Below are 15,808 nucleotides of genomic sequence, written 5' to 3'. Positions count from 1 at the left end.
AGTGCTGCTCAGTGTTCTCTCCCTTCTGATGGCCTCTACACCTGGAGGGTCCTCTGCTTGGATTACTCTTCCTCTAGCTCTTTTAAAAATATATACTTTGGGATAAATCTTTCATAAAAGATTATTCACACATATATGTGCAAACAATATATAAATATTCACATATATAATGTATATTCATAGTATAGAAATTAACACAATGCAAGTTTATTTCTTGCACATTCAAAGTCTAATGAAGAACACACGGCCTGCCTCAGGCTGGTGCAACGTCACTCCGGCCTCTGCCATCGCAAACTCTCCCCGCATTCCATACCCCTACCTCCCCTCAGCCTGAGTGAGCCAGAACTCACTCACTCACCTGAATCACCTGCTCCTTTAACTCCCTCCTGTCTGAGCGAAGAAAAGATGCCCTCAGGCAACCTACACAGAGGTGGGGCCAAATCTAAAGCTGAACCACAGGATCTGTGCGAACAAAGAAGAGAAAGAGAAATTTCTCCCAGCAGCCTCAGGAGCAGAGGATTAAATCTCCACAATCAACCTGATGTACCCTGCATCTGTGGAATACCTGAATAGACAACGAATCATCCCAAATTGAGGAGGTGTACTTTGGAAGCAACGATATATATATATTTTTCCCTTTTTCTCCTTTTGTGACTGTGTATGTGTATGCTTCTGCATGTGATTTTGTCTGTATAGCTTTGCTTTTCCCATTTGTCCTAGGGTTCTGTCTGTCCATTTCTTGTTGTTGTTTTTGCAGTATGTGGGCCTCTCACTACTGTGGCCTCTCCCGTTGTGGAGCACAGGCTCCAGACGCGCAGGCTCAGTGGCCATGGCCCATGGGCCCAGCCACTCTGCGGCACGTGGGATCCTCCCGGACCAGGGCACGAACCCATGTACCTTGCATTGACAGGCAGATTCTCAACCACTGCACCACCAGGGAAGCCAGTTGTTGTTGTTTTAGTACAGTTTTTAGCGTTTGTTATCATTGGTGGATTTGGTTTTTGGTTTGGTTGCTCTCTTCTTTCTTTTTGTTTTTTTTAATTACTTAAATTTTTTTAAATAATTATTTTTTATTTTAATAACTTTATTTTATTTTATCTTCTTTCTTTCTTTCATTTTTTTTCTCCCTTTTATTCTGAGCCATGTGGATGACAGGCTCTTGATGCTCCAGCCAGGCATCAGGGCTGTGCCTCTGAGGTGGGAGAGCCAAGTTCAGGACACTGGTCCACAAGAGACATCCGAGTCCACATAATATCAAACAGCAAAAATCTCCCAGAGATCTCCATTTCAACGCCAAGACCCAGCTCCACTGAATGATGAGCAAGCTACAGTGCTGGATACCCTATGCCAAACAACTAGCAAGACAGGAACACAACCCACTTATTAGCAGAGAGGCTGCCTAAAATCATAATAAGGCCACAGAAACCCCAAAACACATCACCAGAGGTGGACCTTCCCACCAGAAAGAAAAGATCCAGCTTCATCCACCAGAACACAGTCACTAGTCCCCTCCACCAGGAAGCCTACACAACTCACTGAACAAACCTTAGCCACTGGGAGCAGACACCAAAAACAACGGGAACTACACACCTGCAGCCTGCAAAAAGGAGACCACAAACACAGTAAGTTAAGCAAAATGAGAAGACAGAGAAACACACAGCAGATGAAGGGGCAAGGTAAAAACCCACCAGACCTAACAAATGAAGAGGAAATAGGCAATCTGCCTGAAAAAGAATTCAGAATGATAGTAAAGATGATCCAAAATCTGGGAAATATAATGGAGAAAATACAATAAACGTTTAACAAGGACCTAGAAGAACTAAAGAGCAAACAAACAATCATGAACAACACAATAAATGAAATTAAAAATTCTCTAGAAGGGATCAATAGCAGAATAACTGAGGCAGGAAAACGGATAAGTGACCTGGAAGATAAAATAGTGAAAATAACTACTGCAGAGCAGAATAAAGAAAACAGAATGAAAAGAATTGAGGACAGTCTCAGAGACCTCTGAGACAACATTAAACACACCAACATTCAAATAATAGGGGTCCCAGAAGAAGAGAAAAACAAAAGGAATGAGAAAATATTTGAAGAGATTATAGTTGAAAACTTCCCTAATATGGGAAAGGAAATAGTTAATCAAGTCCAGGAAGCACAAACAGTCCCATACAGGATAAATCCAAGGAGAAACATGCCAACACACATATTAATCAAACTATCAAAAATTAAATACAAAGAAAACATATTAAAAGCAGCAAGGCAGAAACAACAATAACACACAATGGAATCCCCATAAGGTTAACAGCTGATCTGTCAGCAGAAACTGCAAGCCAGAAGGGAGTGGCACGACATATTTAAAGTGATGAAAGGGAAAAACCTACAACCAAGATTACTCTACACAGCAAGGATCTCATTCAGATTTGACGGAGAAATTAAAACCTTTACAGACAAGCAAAAGCTAAGAGAATCCAGCACTACCAAACCAGCTTTACAACAAATGCTAAAGGAACTTCTCTAGGCAAGAAACACAAGAGAAGGAAAAGACATACAATAACAAACCCAAAACAATTAAGAAAATGGGAATAGGAACATACATATCGATAATTACCTTAAATGTAAATGGATTAATTGATCCAACCAAAAGACATAGACTGGCTGAATAGATACAAAAACAAGATCCGTATATATGCTGCCTACAAGAGACCCACTTCAGACCTAGGGCCACATACAGACTGAAAGTAAGGGGATGGAAAAAGATATTCCATGAAAAAGGAAAGCAAAAGAAAGCTGGAGTAGCAATTTGCATATCAGAGAAAATAGACTTTAAAACAAAGATTATTACAAGAGACAAAGAAGGACACTACATAATGAATAAGGGATCAATCCAAGAAGAAGATATAACAATTGTAAATATTTATGCACCCAAAATAGGAGCACCTCAATACATAAGGCAAATACTAACAGCCATAAAACGGGAAATTGACAGTAACACAATCATAGTAGGGGACTTTAACACCCCACTTTCACCAATGGACAGATCATCCAAAATGAAAATAAATAAGGAAACACAAGCTTGAAATGATACATTAAACAAGATGGACTTAATTGATATTTATAGGACATTCCATCCAAAAATGACAGAATACACTTTCTTCTCAAGTTATCATGGAACATTCTCCAAGATAGATCATATCTTGGGTCACAAATCAAGCCTTGGTAAATTTAAGAAAATTGAAATCATATCAAGTATCTTTTCTGACCACAACATTATGACACTAGATATCAATTATAGGAAAAAATCTGTAAAAAATACAAGCACATGGAGACTACACAATACACTACTTAATAACCAAGAGATCACTAAAGAAATCAAAGAGGAAATAAAAAAATACCTAGAAACAAATAACAATGGAGACACGATGACCCAAAACCTATGGGATGCAGCAAAAGCAGTTCTAAGAGGGAAGTTTATAGCAATATAATCCTACCTAAAGAAACAGAAAACATCTCGAATAAACAACCTAACCTCGCACCTAAAGCAATTAGAAAAAGAAGAACAAAAAAACCCCAATGTTAACAGAAGGAAAGAAATCATAAAGATCAGATCAGAAATAAATGAAAAAGAAATGAAGGAAATGATAGCAAAGATCAATAAAATTAAAAGCTGGTTCTTTGAGAAGATAAACAAAATTGATAAGCCATTAGCCAGACTCATCAAGAAAAAGAGGGAGAAGACTCAAATCAATAGAATTAGAAATGGAAAAGGAGAAGTAACAACTGATGCTGCAGAAATACAAAAGATCATGAGAGAGTCCTACCAGCAACTCTATGCCAATAAAATGGACAACCTGGAAGAAACGGACAAATTCTTAGAAATGCACAACCTGCCAAGACTAAATCAGGAAGAATTAGAAAATATGAACAGACCGATCACAAGCATGGAAATTGAAACTGTGATTAAAAATCTTCCAACAAACAAAAGCCCAGGACAAGATGGCTTCACTGGTGAATTCTATCAACATTTAGAGAAGAGCTAACACCTATCTTTCTCAAACTCTTCCAAAATATAGCAGAAGGAGGAACACTCCCAAACGCATTCTATGAAGCCAGCATCACCCTGATACCAAAACCAGAAAAACATGTCACAAAAAAAGAAAACTACAGACCAATATCACTGATGAACATAGATGCAAAAATCCTCAACAAAATACTAGCAAACAGAATTGAACAGCACATTAAAAGGATCATACACCATGACCAAGTGGGGTTTATCCCACTTGCGTATATTCTTCAATATACGCAAATCAATGTGATATACCATATTAACAAATTGAAGGAGAAAAACCATATGATCATCTCAATAGATGCAGAGAAAGCTTTCGACTAAATTCAACACCCATTTATGATAAAAACTCTCCAGAAAGTAGGCATAGAGGGAACTTACCTCAACACAATAAAGACAATATATGACAAACCCACAGCCAACATTGTCCGCAATGGTGAAAAATTGAAACCATTTCCACTAAGATCAGGAACATGACAAGGTTGCCCACTCTCACCACTATTAGTCAACATAGGTTTGAAAGTTTTAGCCACAGTAATCAGAGAAGAAAAAGAAATAAAAGGAATCCATATCAGAAAAGAAGAAGTAAAGCTGTCACTGTTTGCAGATGACATGACACTATACATAGAGAATCCTAAAGATGCTACCAGAAAACTACTAGAGCTAATCAATGAATTTGGTAAAGTAGCCAGAGACAAAATTAATGCACAGAAAAATTTCTTACATTCCTATACACTAATGATGAAAGTATCTGTAAGTGAAATTAAGGAAATACTCCCATTTACCACTGAAACAAAAAGAATAAAATATCTAGGAATAAACCTATCTAAAGAGACAAAAGACCTGTATACAGAACATTATAAGACACTGATGAAAGAAATTAAGAATGATACAAACAGATGGAGAGATATACTATGTTCTTGGATTGGAAGAATCAACATTGTGAAAATGACTATACTACCCAAAGCAATCTGCAAATTCAATGCAATCCCTATCAAACTACCACTGGCATTTTTCACAGAACTAGAACAAAAAATTTCACAATTTGTATGGAAACATGAAAGACCCTGAATAGCCAAAGCAAACTTGAGAAAGAAAAACAGAGTTGGAGGAATCAGGCTCCCAGAATTCAGACTATACTACAAAGCTACAGTAATCAAGACAATATGGTACTGGCACAAAAACAGAAATATAGATCAATGGAACAGGATAGAAAGCCCAGAGATAAACCCATGCACAGATGGTCACCTTATCTTTGATAAAGGAGGCAAGAATATACAGTGGAGAAAAGAGAGCCTCTTCAAAAAGTGGTGCTGGGAAAACTGGACAGCTACATGTAAAAGAATGAAATTAGAACACTACCTAATACCATACACAAAAATAAACTCAAAATGGATTAAAGACCTAAATGTAAGGCCAGACACTATCAAACTCTTAGAGGAAAACATAGGCAGAACACTCTATGACATAAATCACAGCAAGATCCTTTTTGACCTACCCCTTGAAAAATGGAAATAAAAACAAAAATAAACAAATGTGAGCTAATGATTCTTAAAGGTTTTGCACAGCAAAGGAATCCATAAACAAGTCAAAAAGACAACCCTCAGAATGGGAGAAAATATTTGCGAATGAAGCAACTGACAAAGGATTAATCTCCAAAATTTATAAGCAGCTCATGCAGCTCAATATCAAAACAACAAACAACCCAATCCAAAAATGGGCTGAAGACCTAAATAGACATTTCTCTGAAGAAGATATACAGATTGCCAACAAACACATGAAAGAATGCTCAACGTCATGAATCATTAGACTAATGGAAATCAAAACTACAATGCCATATCATCTCACACTGGTCAGAATGGCCATCATCAAAAAATCTACAAACAATAAATGCTAGAGAGGGTGTGGAGAAGAGGGAACCCTCTTGCACTGTTGCTGGGAACGTAAATTGATACAGCCACTATGGGGAACAGTATGGAGGTTCCTTAAAAAACTAAAAATAGAACTACCAAATGACCCCGCAATCCCACTACTGGGCATATACCCCGAGAAAACCATAATTCAAAAAAAGTCATGTACCACAATGTTCATTGCAGCTCTATTTACTATAGCCAGGACATGGAATCAACCTAAGTGTCCATCAACAGAAGAATGGCTAAAGAAGATGTGGTACATATATACAATGGAATATTACTCAGCCATAAAGAGAAATGAAATTGAGTTATTTGTAGTGAGGTGGCTGGACCTAGAATCTGTCATACAGAGTGAAGTAAGTCAGAAAGAGAAAAACAAATACCATATGCTAACACATATATATGGAATCTAAGAAACAAACAAAAAATGGTCATAAAGAACCTAGGTGTAAGACGGGAATAAAGATGCAGACCTACTAGAAAATGTACTTGAGGACACGGGGAGGGAGAAGGGTAACCTGGGACAAAGTGAGAGAGTGATAGTGTATATATGGACATATATACACTACCAAATATAAAATAGATAGCTAGTGGGAAGCAGCCACATAGCACAGGGAGATCAGCTCAGTGCTTTGTGACCACCAAGATGGGTGGGATAAGGAGGGTGGGAGGGAGGGAGACACAAGAGGGAAGAGATATGGGGATATATGTATATGTATAACTGATTCACTTTGTTATAAAGCAGAAACTAACACATCATTGTAAAGCAATTATACTCCAATAAAGATGGTAAAAAAAAGTAATAATGAAAAAAAAAAAGTCTAATGAAGATCAAGTAGGTCTCTGCCATTTGGGAAAAAGAGGTATGTAGAGTATGTAGGATGCCTGTAAATGCCAGGCCTGGAAAATTCCGTTGCCTTAATGCAGTCATATAACTACACCCAGATGCAAGGAAAGCCAACAAATGCAGTCTTCCTGTGTATCCAGATAGAGAAAACGCTGTGATGAATACATATCACTATCTCTGACACAATTTTATACCTTTTATTCCTAATGTTTTGGCTAGCATCCATAGAACAGTATTAAATAACAAGCATGATTTAAGTCTTATTTCTGATTTTAATGAAGATTGTTTTCAACATGTCTCCATTTAACAAGACGACAGATTTGGGGAAGAGATTTGTTTCTCTAATCATACTAAGGAACTTTTTATCTCTTTCTTTGTTAATAGGTTTTATTTATTTAATGAGTGATACAAGTTGAAATTTATCAGATATCTTCTCAGCAATTGTGGAGATAATAACATAATTTTCTTTTCAATAGCTTAATTGTGAATAAGATTTATTAGATTTCTTAATGTTGAATGACTTTTTCTTCTAGAATAAGGCTAACGTTATATATACATTATATATATAATTATATATAAATACATATAATGTTTTTGAAAAGGTGGATTCTGTCTGCTGTTATTTTATTTAAGAGTTTTGCATTGATATTCAGAAGCAAGATTGAACTACTTTTTAATTATTTTTGTCAGATTTCGTAATTCATAAGTGACTTTCAGAGTTTTATCTCTTTCTCTAGTTTCTTGAACTGTTAAAGTTATACCTAAGTTAAATGATTCTACAAAGAGAAAAAGAATTCCATTGTGCTTGGGCCAGTTAATGCTGTTGTGGGTCTATATTTCAAGCACATTACCACCGGGCCTATCAATATTCGCTGCTGGCAGTATCCACCGTATCTTTGATTATAACTATAACATTTAAAATTTTAAATAAGAATATTTTTTATTCCTTCCATGCTCTCTTTCTGGCCCTCAGTATGCTCTTTTACCATAGCAGTCTGCTCTTATTTACTGCTGCTATATCCCTGAATTTTTATCAAAAGTAAAAAAATGATTTTTGAAAAAATGCCTCTCCAGTTTTCTACATTTCCTCTGCTTTCAGTGAGGGTGTTTCCTCTGCTTCAGTGAGCTATAATTGTTTACCTTCTCCCTCTTTTGAAACCGCTGATTCTACTAGTGTATTCAATCTTTACCACTTATCTTTGTCAATGTAGGTCTAGATAAAGCAGTACTCCCGGCTGACAGAAGTTCCTGCAGTACTGGTTGAGGTCTGGATATGTGGTTCTCTGGGCAGCGTTGGACCAATGGGTGGCAAACATTTCAGGACATGTCTTTGGTGTCCATGGGTCAGCATGTAGGGTCAGCTCTCCCCTTTTCTGCCCTCCTTCTCCACAGTGAGGAGGAGGATGACTATAAGGTCTGCAAGCTTCTCTCTGGATATAGGGAGTGAGAATATACAAATAACCTCTCCAATATACCGAATGGGACTGAGTATAGCATTCTGAGTCCTTCCGCCACCATGAATCCTACTGTAAATTTTATCTTAGGTATACTGAGTAATGTCTACATGATGGACAGCTTTTGTTTCATAGTTGCTCTCCCCACATTTGTTCTGGTAATCGTTCCCTCTCTTTCCTCGCCAATGTCTCTCCTACCCCTCCAACCATATTAGGGGTTCATATTATTAAAGGCTGTTTGTCACAGAAACTTGCCTATCTCTCTCCCATGTGTAGTCTCAGTAGTGGGCATGTGACTAAGTCCAATGGTTTGAATAAATCTATCATGAGACCTCATCAACCTGGCCTCGTTAATGGGTTCAAAGGTGGAACAGTGATCCAAGCCAGAGTCAGTCAAAGTTTTTTTTTTTTTTTTTTTTTTTTTTTTTTTTTTTTTTGCGGTATGCGGGCCTCTCACTGTTGTGGCCTCTCCCGTTGCGGAGCACAGGCTCCGGACGCACAGGCCCAGCGGCCATGGCTCACGGGCTCAGTCGCTCCGCGGCATGTGGGATCTTCCCGGACCAGGGCACGAACCCGGGACTCCTGCATCGGCAGGCGGATTCTCAACCACTGCGCCACCAGGGAAGCCCCAGTCAAAGTTTTTTGAAGTAGATCTTGGATAGTCAAGCTGTGAGCTTAAAGGATTTAAATGGCCAGCTCTCTGATCACAGGGAGAAAAACTAGGCAGCAAAAAGAAGCTGATGTGCTGGGAGAAACAGAGTTGTAAGGACTTGGTTCCGGTCACAACATTTCCCGGAGGATTGAATTCCTGCTTTCCCTCAGCTGTGCAGTGCTTCACATATTGTGAGCTACCCAAATAGACCCCTTCTTTGCCCATGTCAGTTCCAGTTGGAGTTTATCCTTTTAACAAAGAGTATAAACATTCTGAGTATGGGTATATATATTTTCTGCCCCTCACCTATTTCATCCTATGGAAATCTAATTCTCTAAGTGGGACCCTTGCTGATTTCCAGGGCTTGGACAATATTTTCATTTCTACATTCATGGAACTGCCTTAGCAGGGATAGCAAGAGGGACAGAGCCAATGTCATGCTGAGATCACTGTCTTGGAGATACATATCTGGATCCATTTTTTAAACTTTCCTTCTGTGTTAATTTTGTTTCCTTCTTCATTTGTGATTCAGTTCTCATTATTTTCTTCCTCCTTCTGAGATATGAGCTGATTTTCCACACACACACTCGACAATTGGGGTATAGTGAAGAAATTCAATGTGCTTAGTAAAGTATAATAGGATTTGTAAAAAAAACAATGTGTAATAGGGCATCATTAGCATACAAATATCTCAGAAAAAAAAATTAAATGTCTAGTGACTTCAGCAATTAAGTTTTTGGTCTTGGACAAATCTCAGGCACTCTCTGAGAGCCTGGTGTGATCTGGGCACACACTTGCTATCCTGGATTAGACTCCTGGGAAGTCCCTGTACTTTGGTGCAAGTCAGGAATTTGACTGATCTTTTCCACAGATCCTTTGACTTTCATTTAAGACTTGAAAAAAGTATTCCATTATTATAGCAGCTAGAAATTCTCCTTCTTGTTGGTAAGTAAAAACTATCCTAGGAAGGGATGAAATTGTGGTTACAATCTAAAGTATGGTCTTTGTTCTTGAGAAAACAATTTTTTCCCCATAAAACCTATGAGAAAAAATTAGACTGCTTAATCTTTTCTGATAACATACTTGAGCAGTTTTTTATTTGAAGCAGAACTTTGTTCATCAGATGCTTTTATAATTGATAACATTTTCTTTTTGATAAGGTTGCATAAAGTTCAACCAGTCTTGATACTGGCCTTATAAACTTTAACTACACATCCCTTTCATGTTCCTTCTCTAACAATCCTAACTAGACACTTTTCTTTTTTCTATAACCACCCCAGTGACCAAAAGAATCTTTGAACCATCCTTCTGTCTCTGGCTAGTTGCTTTGCTCCAAGTCGAAAACAAAACTGATGTGTGCCCACACTGAATCTATCTGAGAGGTTTGCTCTAACACACTGTAAAACTTACATTGGGTGAGAAAAGCCAGGCAGCCTGGGTTTCCCTGGCTCTTCTCTCCCCTTACATCTTTGACAGTGTTGCCTAGCCCTACACTTCAGTGCTTACACTTACCTCCAGATTTTATATTGAGCCAATTTTCTAAGTTAGAGCTCCCTATCTTATTTAGTAATCACTCTTTTACAGACCAGTCTCTGAGAACTCTCTGACACGTTACACCTCTAAATGCATCACCCAGTCTTTCACTGAGTTGTTCTCTGTGCATGTGGTATAACTCTCAGTTGGCTGAAAACGTCTTTGATGCCTCTGGCAGCCCTTTGGTGGTAATAATAGCAATATTAAAAAGCCAACATGGAGGGCATATTATGCTCCAGACACAATGCTAAGTAATTTACTGGCAAAGTATTTAGAACACTGCTTAGCAAACAGTAAGCCATTAATAAAGGTTTGTTATTAGTACTATTTATAGTCCTATGAACTTGGTACTATTATCTTCATTTCGCAGATAAGGAAGCTGTGAGTCACAGAGACTTACATAACTTATACAGGGTCACTAGAGCTCATGAAGTGGCAGAGACAGAACTTGATCCCAGTCTGTTTGACACCAATATCTATCCATGTTCTTAACCATTACAAAACATTTGGCTCAATAGTCCCACACTCATCAATCTTATTTTTGCAATAATACCTTTGTAGTCTTCAGAGCAGTGTAAGTTATACTCAAGACAGGTTTTACTTTGGAATTCTTTCCTCTTTTAAAATTCAACTACCTCACAGATATATGGAATAAGGCACAAGCATTTGTATCTCCCTGGAGAGTTTCATTTTGAAATGTCAAGGCCATTGAAGTATGTGTCCTTAGGGAGAACAATGAGTTTTTCAAAACTTCTAAGTTGCTAAGGAACTGAATTTTTTTCATCTGTTAATATGGTACTTCAGTTAGCTCCTTTAGTTATATTTTCTTCAGTAGTCCTCAGCCACCAATACCTCATATTTGCTCTCATATAAAGAACTAGACTATGACAAGGGCTGGGCAATATCAAAAGTTCATGGGTATATTTATAATATAAATAATTAATAATAGTATTAGAGACCCAACCTTGATGGTCTAATGCATCATACTTCTTAAAATCATTTCATGGGATGCTCAGAATTGTTATGTGATGTAGTGGCCTTTCTCTCAGTCACGTTGCCGGATGTCGCCTAGGGTTCTAGAGAGGACTTTCCTCCCCTTCCCATCTCCCTTCTTTCTCCTCCTCCCTCCTAAACCCCTCCTGCCCTCTCCTTCCTTGGCCCTCTGAGGGCTAAGCCTGCTTGAAAGGAAACGAGGACAGCCAGACCCCGGGGCTTGGAGCCCTCTCAAAGGCTCCTGGATTCCTAGGGACCAGTCGGGTGACAGTCTCAACCCAAGCAGCTGGGGTGTCATAACACTTTCCACTTAAGTAGCAGCACGGCGCCCCGACCCCATCCCTGGAAGCTACGTAACCCTGGGCTCCACCCACCCCTCGGGCCGGAACCCGGCACGTTTGTCTCCCGCCGGATTCCCACCGGAATGAACGAATGGGTTTAACGGCGACTACGGATGCTAGAGGCGCTTGGCGAGAAAGGTGTCATTGAGAAGAAAGTTGGTTTCTACAGGGACTGCGGTGGGCGGCGCGGTGGCTCACGTGTGCGCTGGGCCCGAGGACGCGCCGGCGGCGGGATTCGAACGCCGAGCGGAGCTGCGCCCAGCGGTCTGGTCGGCGGCCGGCGGCCCAGGTCTGAGTGGGAGGAAGCGGCGCGCACAGCTGGCTTCAGTCGGGCTGAGGCCTCCCTTCCCGCCTGCTCCCCTCTCTCCCGCCTCCCGCCCCAGAAATTATCTCAAGCGTTGCCAGTGCGATTCCAGAGCCCCACTCGGGTGGGTTCTTTTGTTTCTTTGTTTTAATGACAGTTCCCAGCCCTTCGGCGTGTCATGCGCGATTAATTCTTTGGCTCTTTTGAAGGCAACTGGGGTGATATATTTTCTGCATCATCCTTTTGGGGATAATTGTTTATGATGTGACGTCAGCCACATTGATTTTTCTCTCCTGATGAGAGAGAGAGAGGGGGGCAGAGAGAGCGCGCAAGACAGGGTCACAGATGTGTGCGGAGGCCACAGATAACTGACATTTAGAATTCCTTCAGGGCAAAGGGAGATATAGCAATGGGAGCTTGAAAGTGTGCAGCCAAGACTTCAGGCTGCACGGAATAATTAAGAAGTTTTTTCAAAAAAAAAAAAACAAGACAGAAAGAAAAGAAAGTCCCCTCCGCAGCGAGCCACTTAGGTGCTCGTTTCATGCCAGAGTCCCCGGTTAAGGTGGCAGCGTCTGATAATTAATCTCGGGTACCCAGACGCTGCAATAGGCTTAAGAAGACGAAGAGGAGGGGCGGGGGAAGTGCGTCACCAGGTGGGGAAGGGGCTGTGCATTTGGTGACAAGCGGAGGGGATGGGGGTGGAGGGGAATGGGGACGGGAAATAGGTTCTGTGTGCTCTCCGGGGGTATTGTGTCAGGAGATGCAGGCTGGCTACCATGTGACGCGGTCCAGAGCTGAAGGGATTGGCCGAGGCAGCGCAGGCGGTGCAGCTTGGCCGGCTTGCTGTTCCTCTCCCTTTCTCTCGCAGCATCTTCCTGGGAGCCTGTAGGTGAAGCAGCACCAGCAGCATCCATGGCCTATCTTTGGGGTTAACACTTGTCTCCTTTGGCTTCAGCATCGGACAGAGCAGATCTCTCAGCAGCAGAAGCAGCGTTGTGAGGACTTAGCTGGGACCTGGAATCGTATCCTCCTGTATTTTTTCAGACTCTTTGGAAATTAAGGAATGCAATTCTGCCACCATGATGGAAGGTAGGATGCTTTCTGCTGTGGTTGACTGGCTTCAGGCAAGGTTTGGGCAGAACAGTGTTGAATTATGTGTACAGTCTGTGTTTGTGGCTGTTCTAGAACCTGGTTGCCAGGATTTGCAAGCAGAAATTCTACAGTTTGCTTGCAGCGGACCAGGGCTCAGACTAATGGAATCAAACCACAGGGCTTCTTGTTTAGCTCAGAACCTACAGAGCTTGCCTAAAGTGCTTGCAAGGAGCTGAGATAGAGCTAGCAAAGAGCTTGCAAAGCAAAGAAGTTGGGAGAGAAGATAAGGTTTTCTGCTCTGGGTTCCTGGGACTACACTGATTAAACATTTACAACGGAAACTTGTCTCCTGAAATTAACATCAGATAGGAGAGGTCATTGACAGAGTTATGCATGCTGTCATTTTCAGTGAACTGTTTAAAAATTTAAAAAATTCTTGTAAGATATTTTTATCTCTGCAATTTACATCATACTGTTGGGGTGAGAGGTGCAGCAAATTTAGTCCATAAGCTATAGTTTTATGGGGCTGTCATTGCAACAGAATGAGCAATATGAGGAAAATATCTGGGACTCTTGGCTTCTGATTAGGGGTCTTATCAGGTTAAAAAAAAAAGAATTTTGTGCTTCCTAAATGTGTTCTCCATGCAATGGTTCTTAGCCAAGCATCAAATGATTACTTAACTGATTACCTTTTTGCATTCAATTTTAAGTGTAAGGAGGAACTTTCCCTGGGTAGATATTGTTTAAACTATATTTTATTCTACTAAATTACCCTTCTAAGCTTGCTTGAGATGGTGACAACCAAGATTGCCTCAAAAAAGCAGCAAGCTGATTAGGAAAGAAGCAGGCAGCCCTACCCTGGCTTTGATTTTCTGTTTTCACACTACAGGATGGTGCAAAACTCCTGGCCTTTCCTAAGATGACAGGCAGAAATTTGTCCCCAGCCTGGATTTCACAATGCGGAATCGAGTGCATAATGGGTCTCAAATCAGCCATGAAAATGGCAGAGAGGCCACCTCTTAAACCAAGGTCTGTCTTACAGATTTTAAACATTCCTTAGAAATTTACCAAAATGGAATAAGAGGAGAATGGTTGCAAAAAACAGAAGCATTGCCTGTACTTATTTGGCAGAAATGAATTCTTTTTCCTTTCTCTGTCATCATGTCAAACATTGTTAATGTGATTTAGGGAGTGAAGAATTCTACAGTCATGGCCCACAGATTTTAGAAAATAGCCTGAAAAGAGAGATTGGGTATCATTTTGCTGTGGAGACTGGTCTTGTTTGCAAACGGCTCTCAAGCTAGTTCTTTAAATATAGGCCTAAATAAAGTGAGATTACTAATGCTCTAAGATTAAATCATTTTCATTAATTCAAAATGAAATCCAAAATGGATTTAACCTTTGAGTAACAAGGCAAAACAAACAAGAAAGAGCATTACTGATGAACTTTTCAATTAAAAGCTCACGTGGATTACCCTCTTCAGAAAAAATTTGTGTCTATAGAGGTGTACTAGGTTTCTCCAGCTAAATTTCACGTAGCATTTCTTGAGAATAAATCTGCACATGTTCTGATTAGATTTTAATCTTACACGGGGAAGTGGACGAGCTTTCCTTTTACTTCTTTCCTTATAAACTATGGACTTAAAGTACCTTTGAAGGAAGTAATATTTTTTGATGCTCATTAATGATTCTCTTGGTAATATTGTCTATTGTGCCACCCCAGAATGTCAGTTCAAAGCCCTGTGATAAGCGTATCCGAGCTGCCTACACTGAAATGAGAACTGTAACAAAGACATGTGTTGGAGTTGAATTAACACTATTGCTCCGCGTTGACCAAATTTATCTAATGAAGGATGCTATCTTAGCACTGTTATGAATTAACGGTGACACTAGGGGTGCGGTGGCCACCCATCAGATCCTTGCAAAAGAAATTGGACAGGTGTTTCCAGTGGCTTAAACATTTAAATGAAACTAATAATTTTTATCTACCTATAGTTCCTACTTAAATACTATTCAAGACATTATCTTCACAGTTCAGGGACCTTAGAAAGGCTGGTGGGAACCTTAATCAGGAATCAGTTTGCCTATCAATGGCCTTCCAACTTAGTTGCCAGCCTTTTTGGCAATATATGCATATTTCTGATATTGCATCTCAGAATTTCACCTCTGAATTGCTCTTACTCTGAAACTGTGTTATAGCAGTTGTCATTCCCACTTAACTCTTCCCTGGAGGAAGCTAGGCTTCCATCTATCATGATAGCCTTGGAAAGATATGAAAGCCCCTAAAAAGCACCCTGAAATCCTGTCATGGCAGCCATCTGCCAAAACATCAGTGGGCTCTGAGAATGTGTCACCAAACATCCAGTTAGGTAACATGCTGTCTTCTCAATTAGTTCATATGCCACACACAGACACACACAGACACACACACACACACACACACACAAACACAGAGTTGCACACGCATATGTCATCCACACATATACAGTATTTTAGAAAGGGAGAGAACCCACATTTGCATTTGTGTGTGTATATATTTCTGTATTTACTGAAGTGTTTTAGTCTAGTGCTCAGGAAAAGCATGGCCATGGCAACTTTTCAAAGCTACTTCTC

At 40.0% G+C, this 15,808-nt stretch overlaps 1 protein-coding gene across 26 annotated transcripts in view; it reads left to right on the top strand.

Moving 5' to 3' along the window:
* Positions 1-11,868: 11,868 nt before the first annotated feature.
* The window catches only part of SGIP1 (SH3GL interacting endocytic adaptor 1), a 214,020-nt gene continuing 210,080 nt past the window's right edge, over positions 11,869-15,808 (top strand). For 12 of the 26 annotated variants that reach the window (XM_067006327.1, XM_067006307.1, XM_067006292.1 and 9 more), the window contains exon 1: positions 12,973-13,192. In XM_067006327.1, coding sequence (XP_066862428.1) covers positions 13,183-13,192 — 10 coding nt within the window. In that variant the 5' untranslated portion in view covers positions 12,973-13,182. Of the gene's footprint in view, positions 12,228-12,723; positions 12,757-12,819; positions 13,193-15,808 lie in introns of those variants that run through there. The other 14 variants (XM_067006318.1, XM_067006406.1, XM_067006380.1 and 11 more) reach the window with 11 other exon arrangements.

The sequence above is a fragment of the Kogia breviceps genome, chromosome 1 (genome assembly GCF_026419965.1).
Source record: "Kogia breviceps isolate mKogBre1 chromosome 1, mKogBre1 haplotype 1, whole genome shotgun sequence".
NCBI classification, from domain to species: Eukaryota; Metazoa; Chordata; class Mammalia; order Artiodactyla; family Physeteridae; genus Kogia; species Kogia breviceps.
Note: the sequence above shows the minus strand (reverse complement) of the source record. Positions and strands in the feature narration are given on the sequence as shown.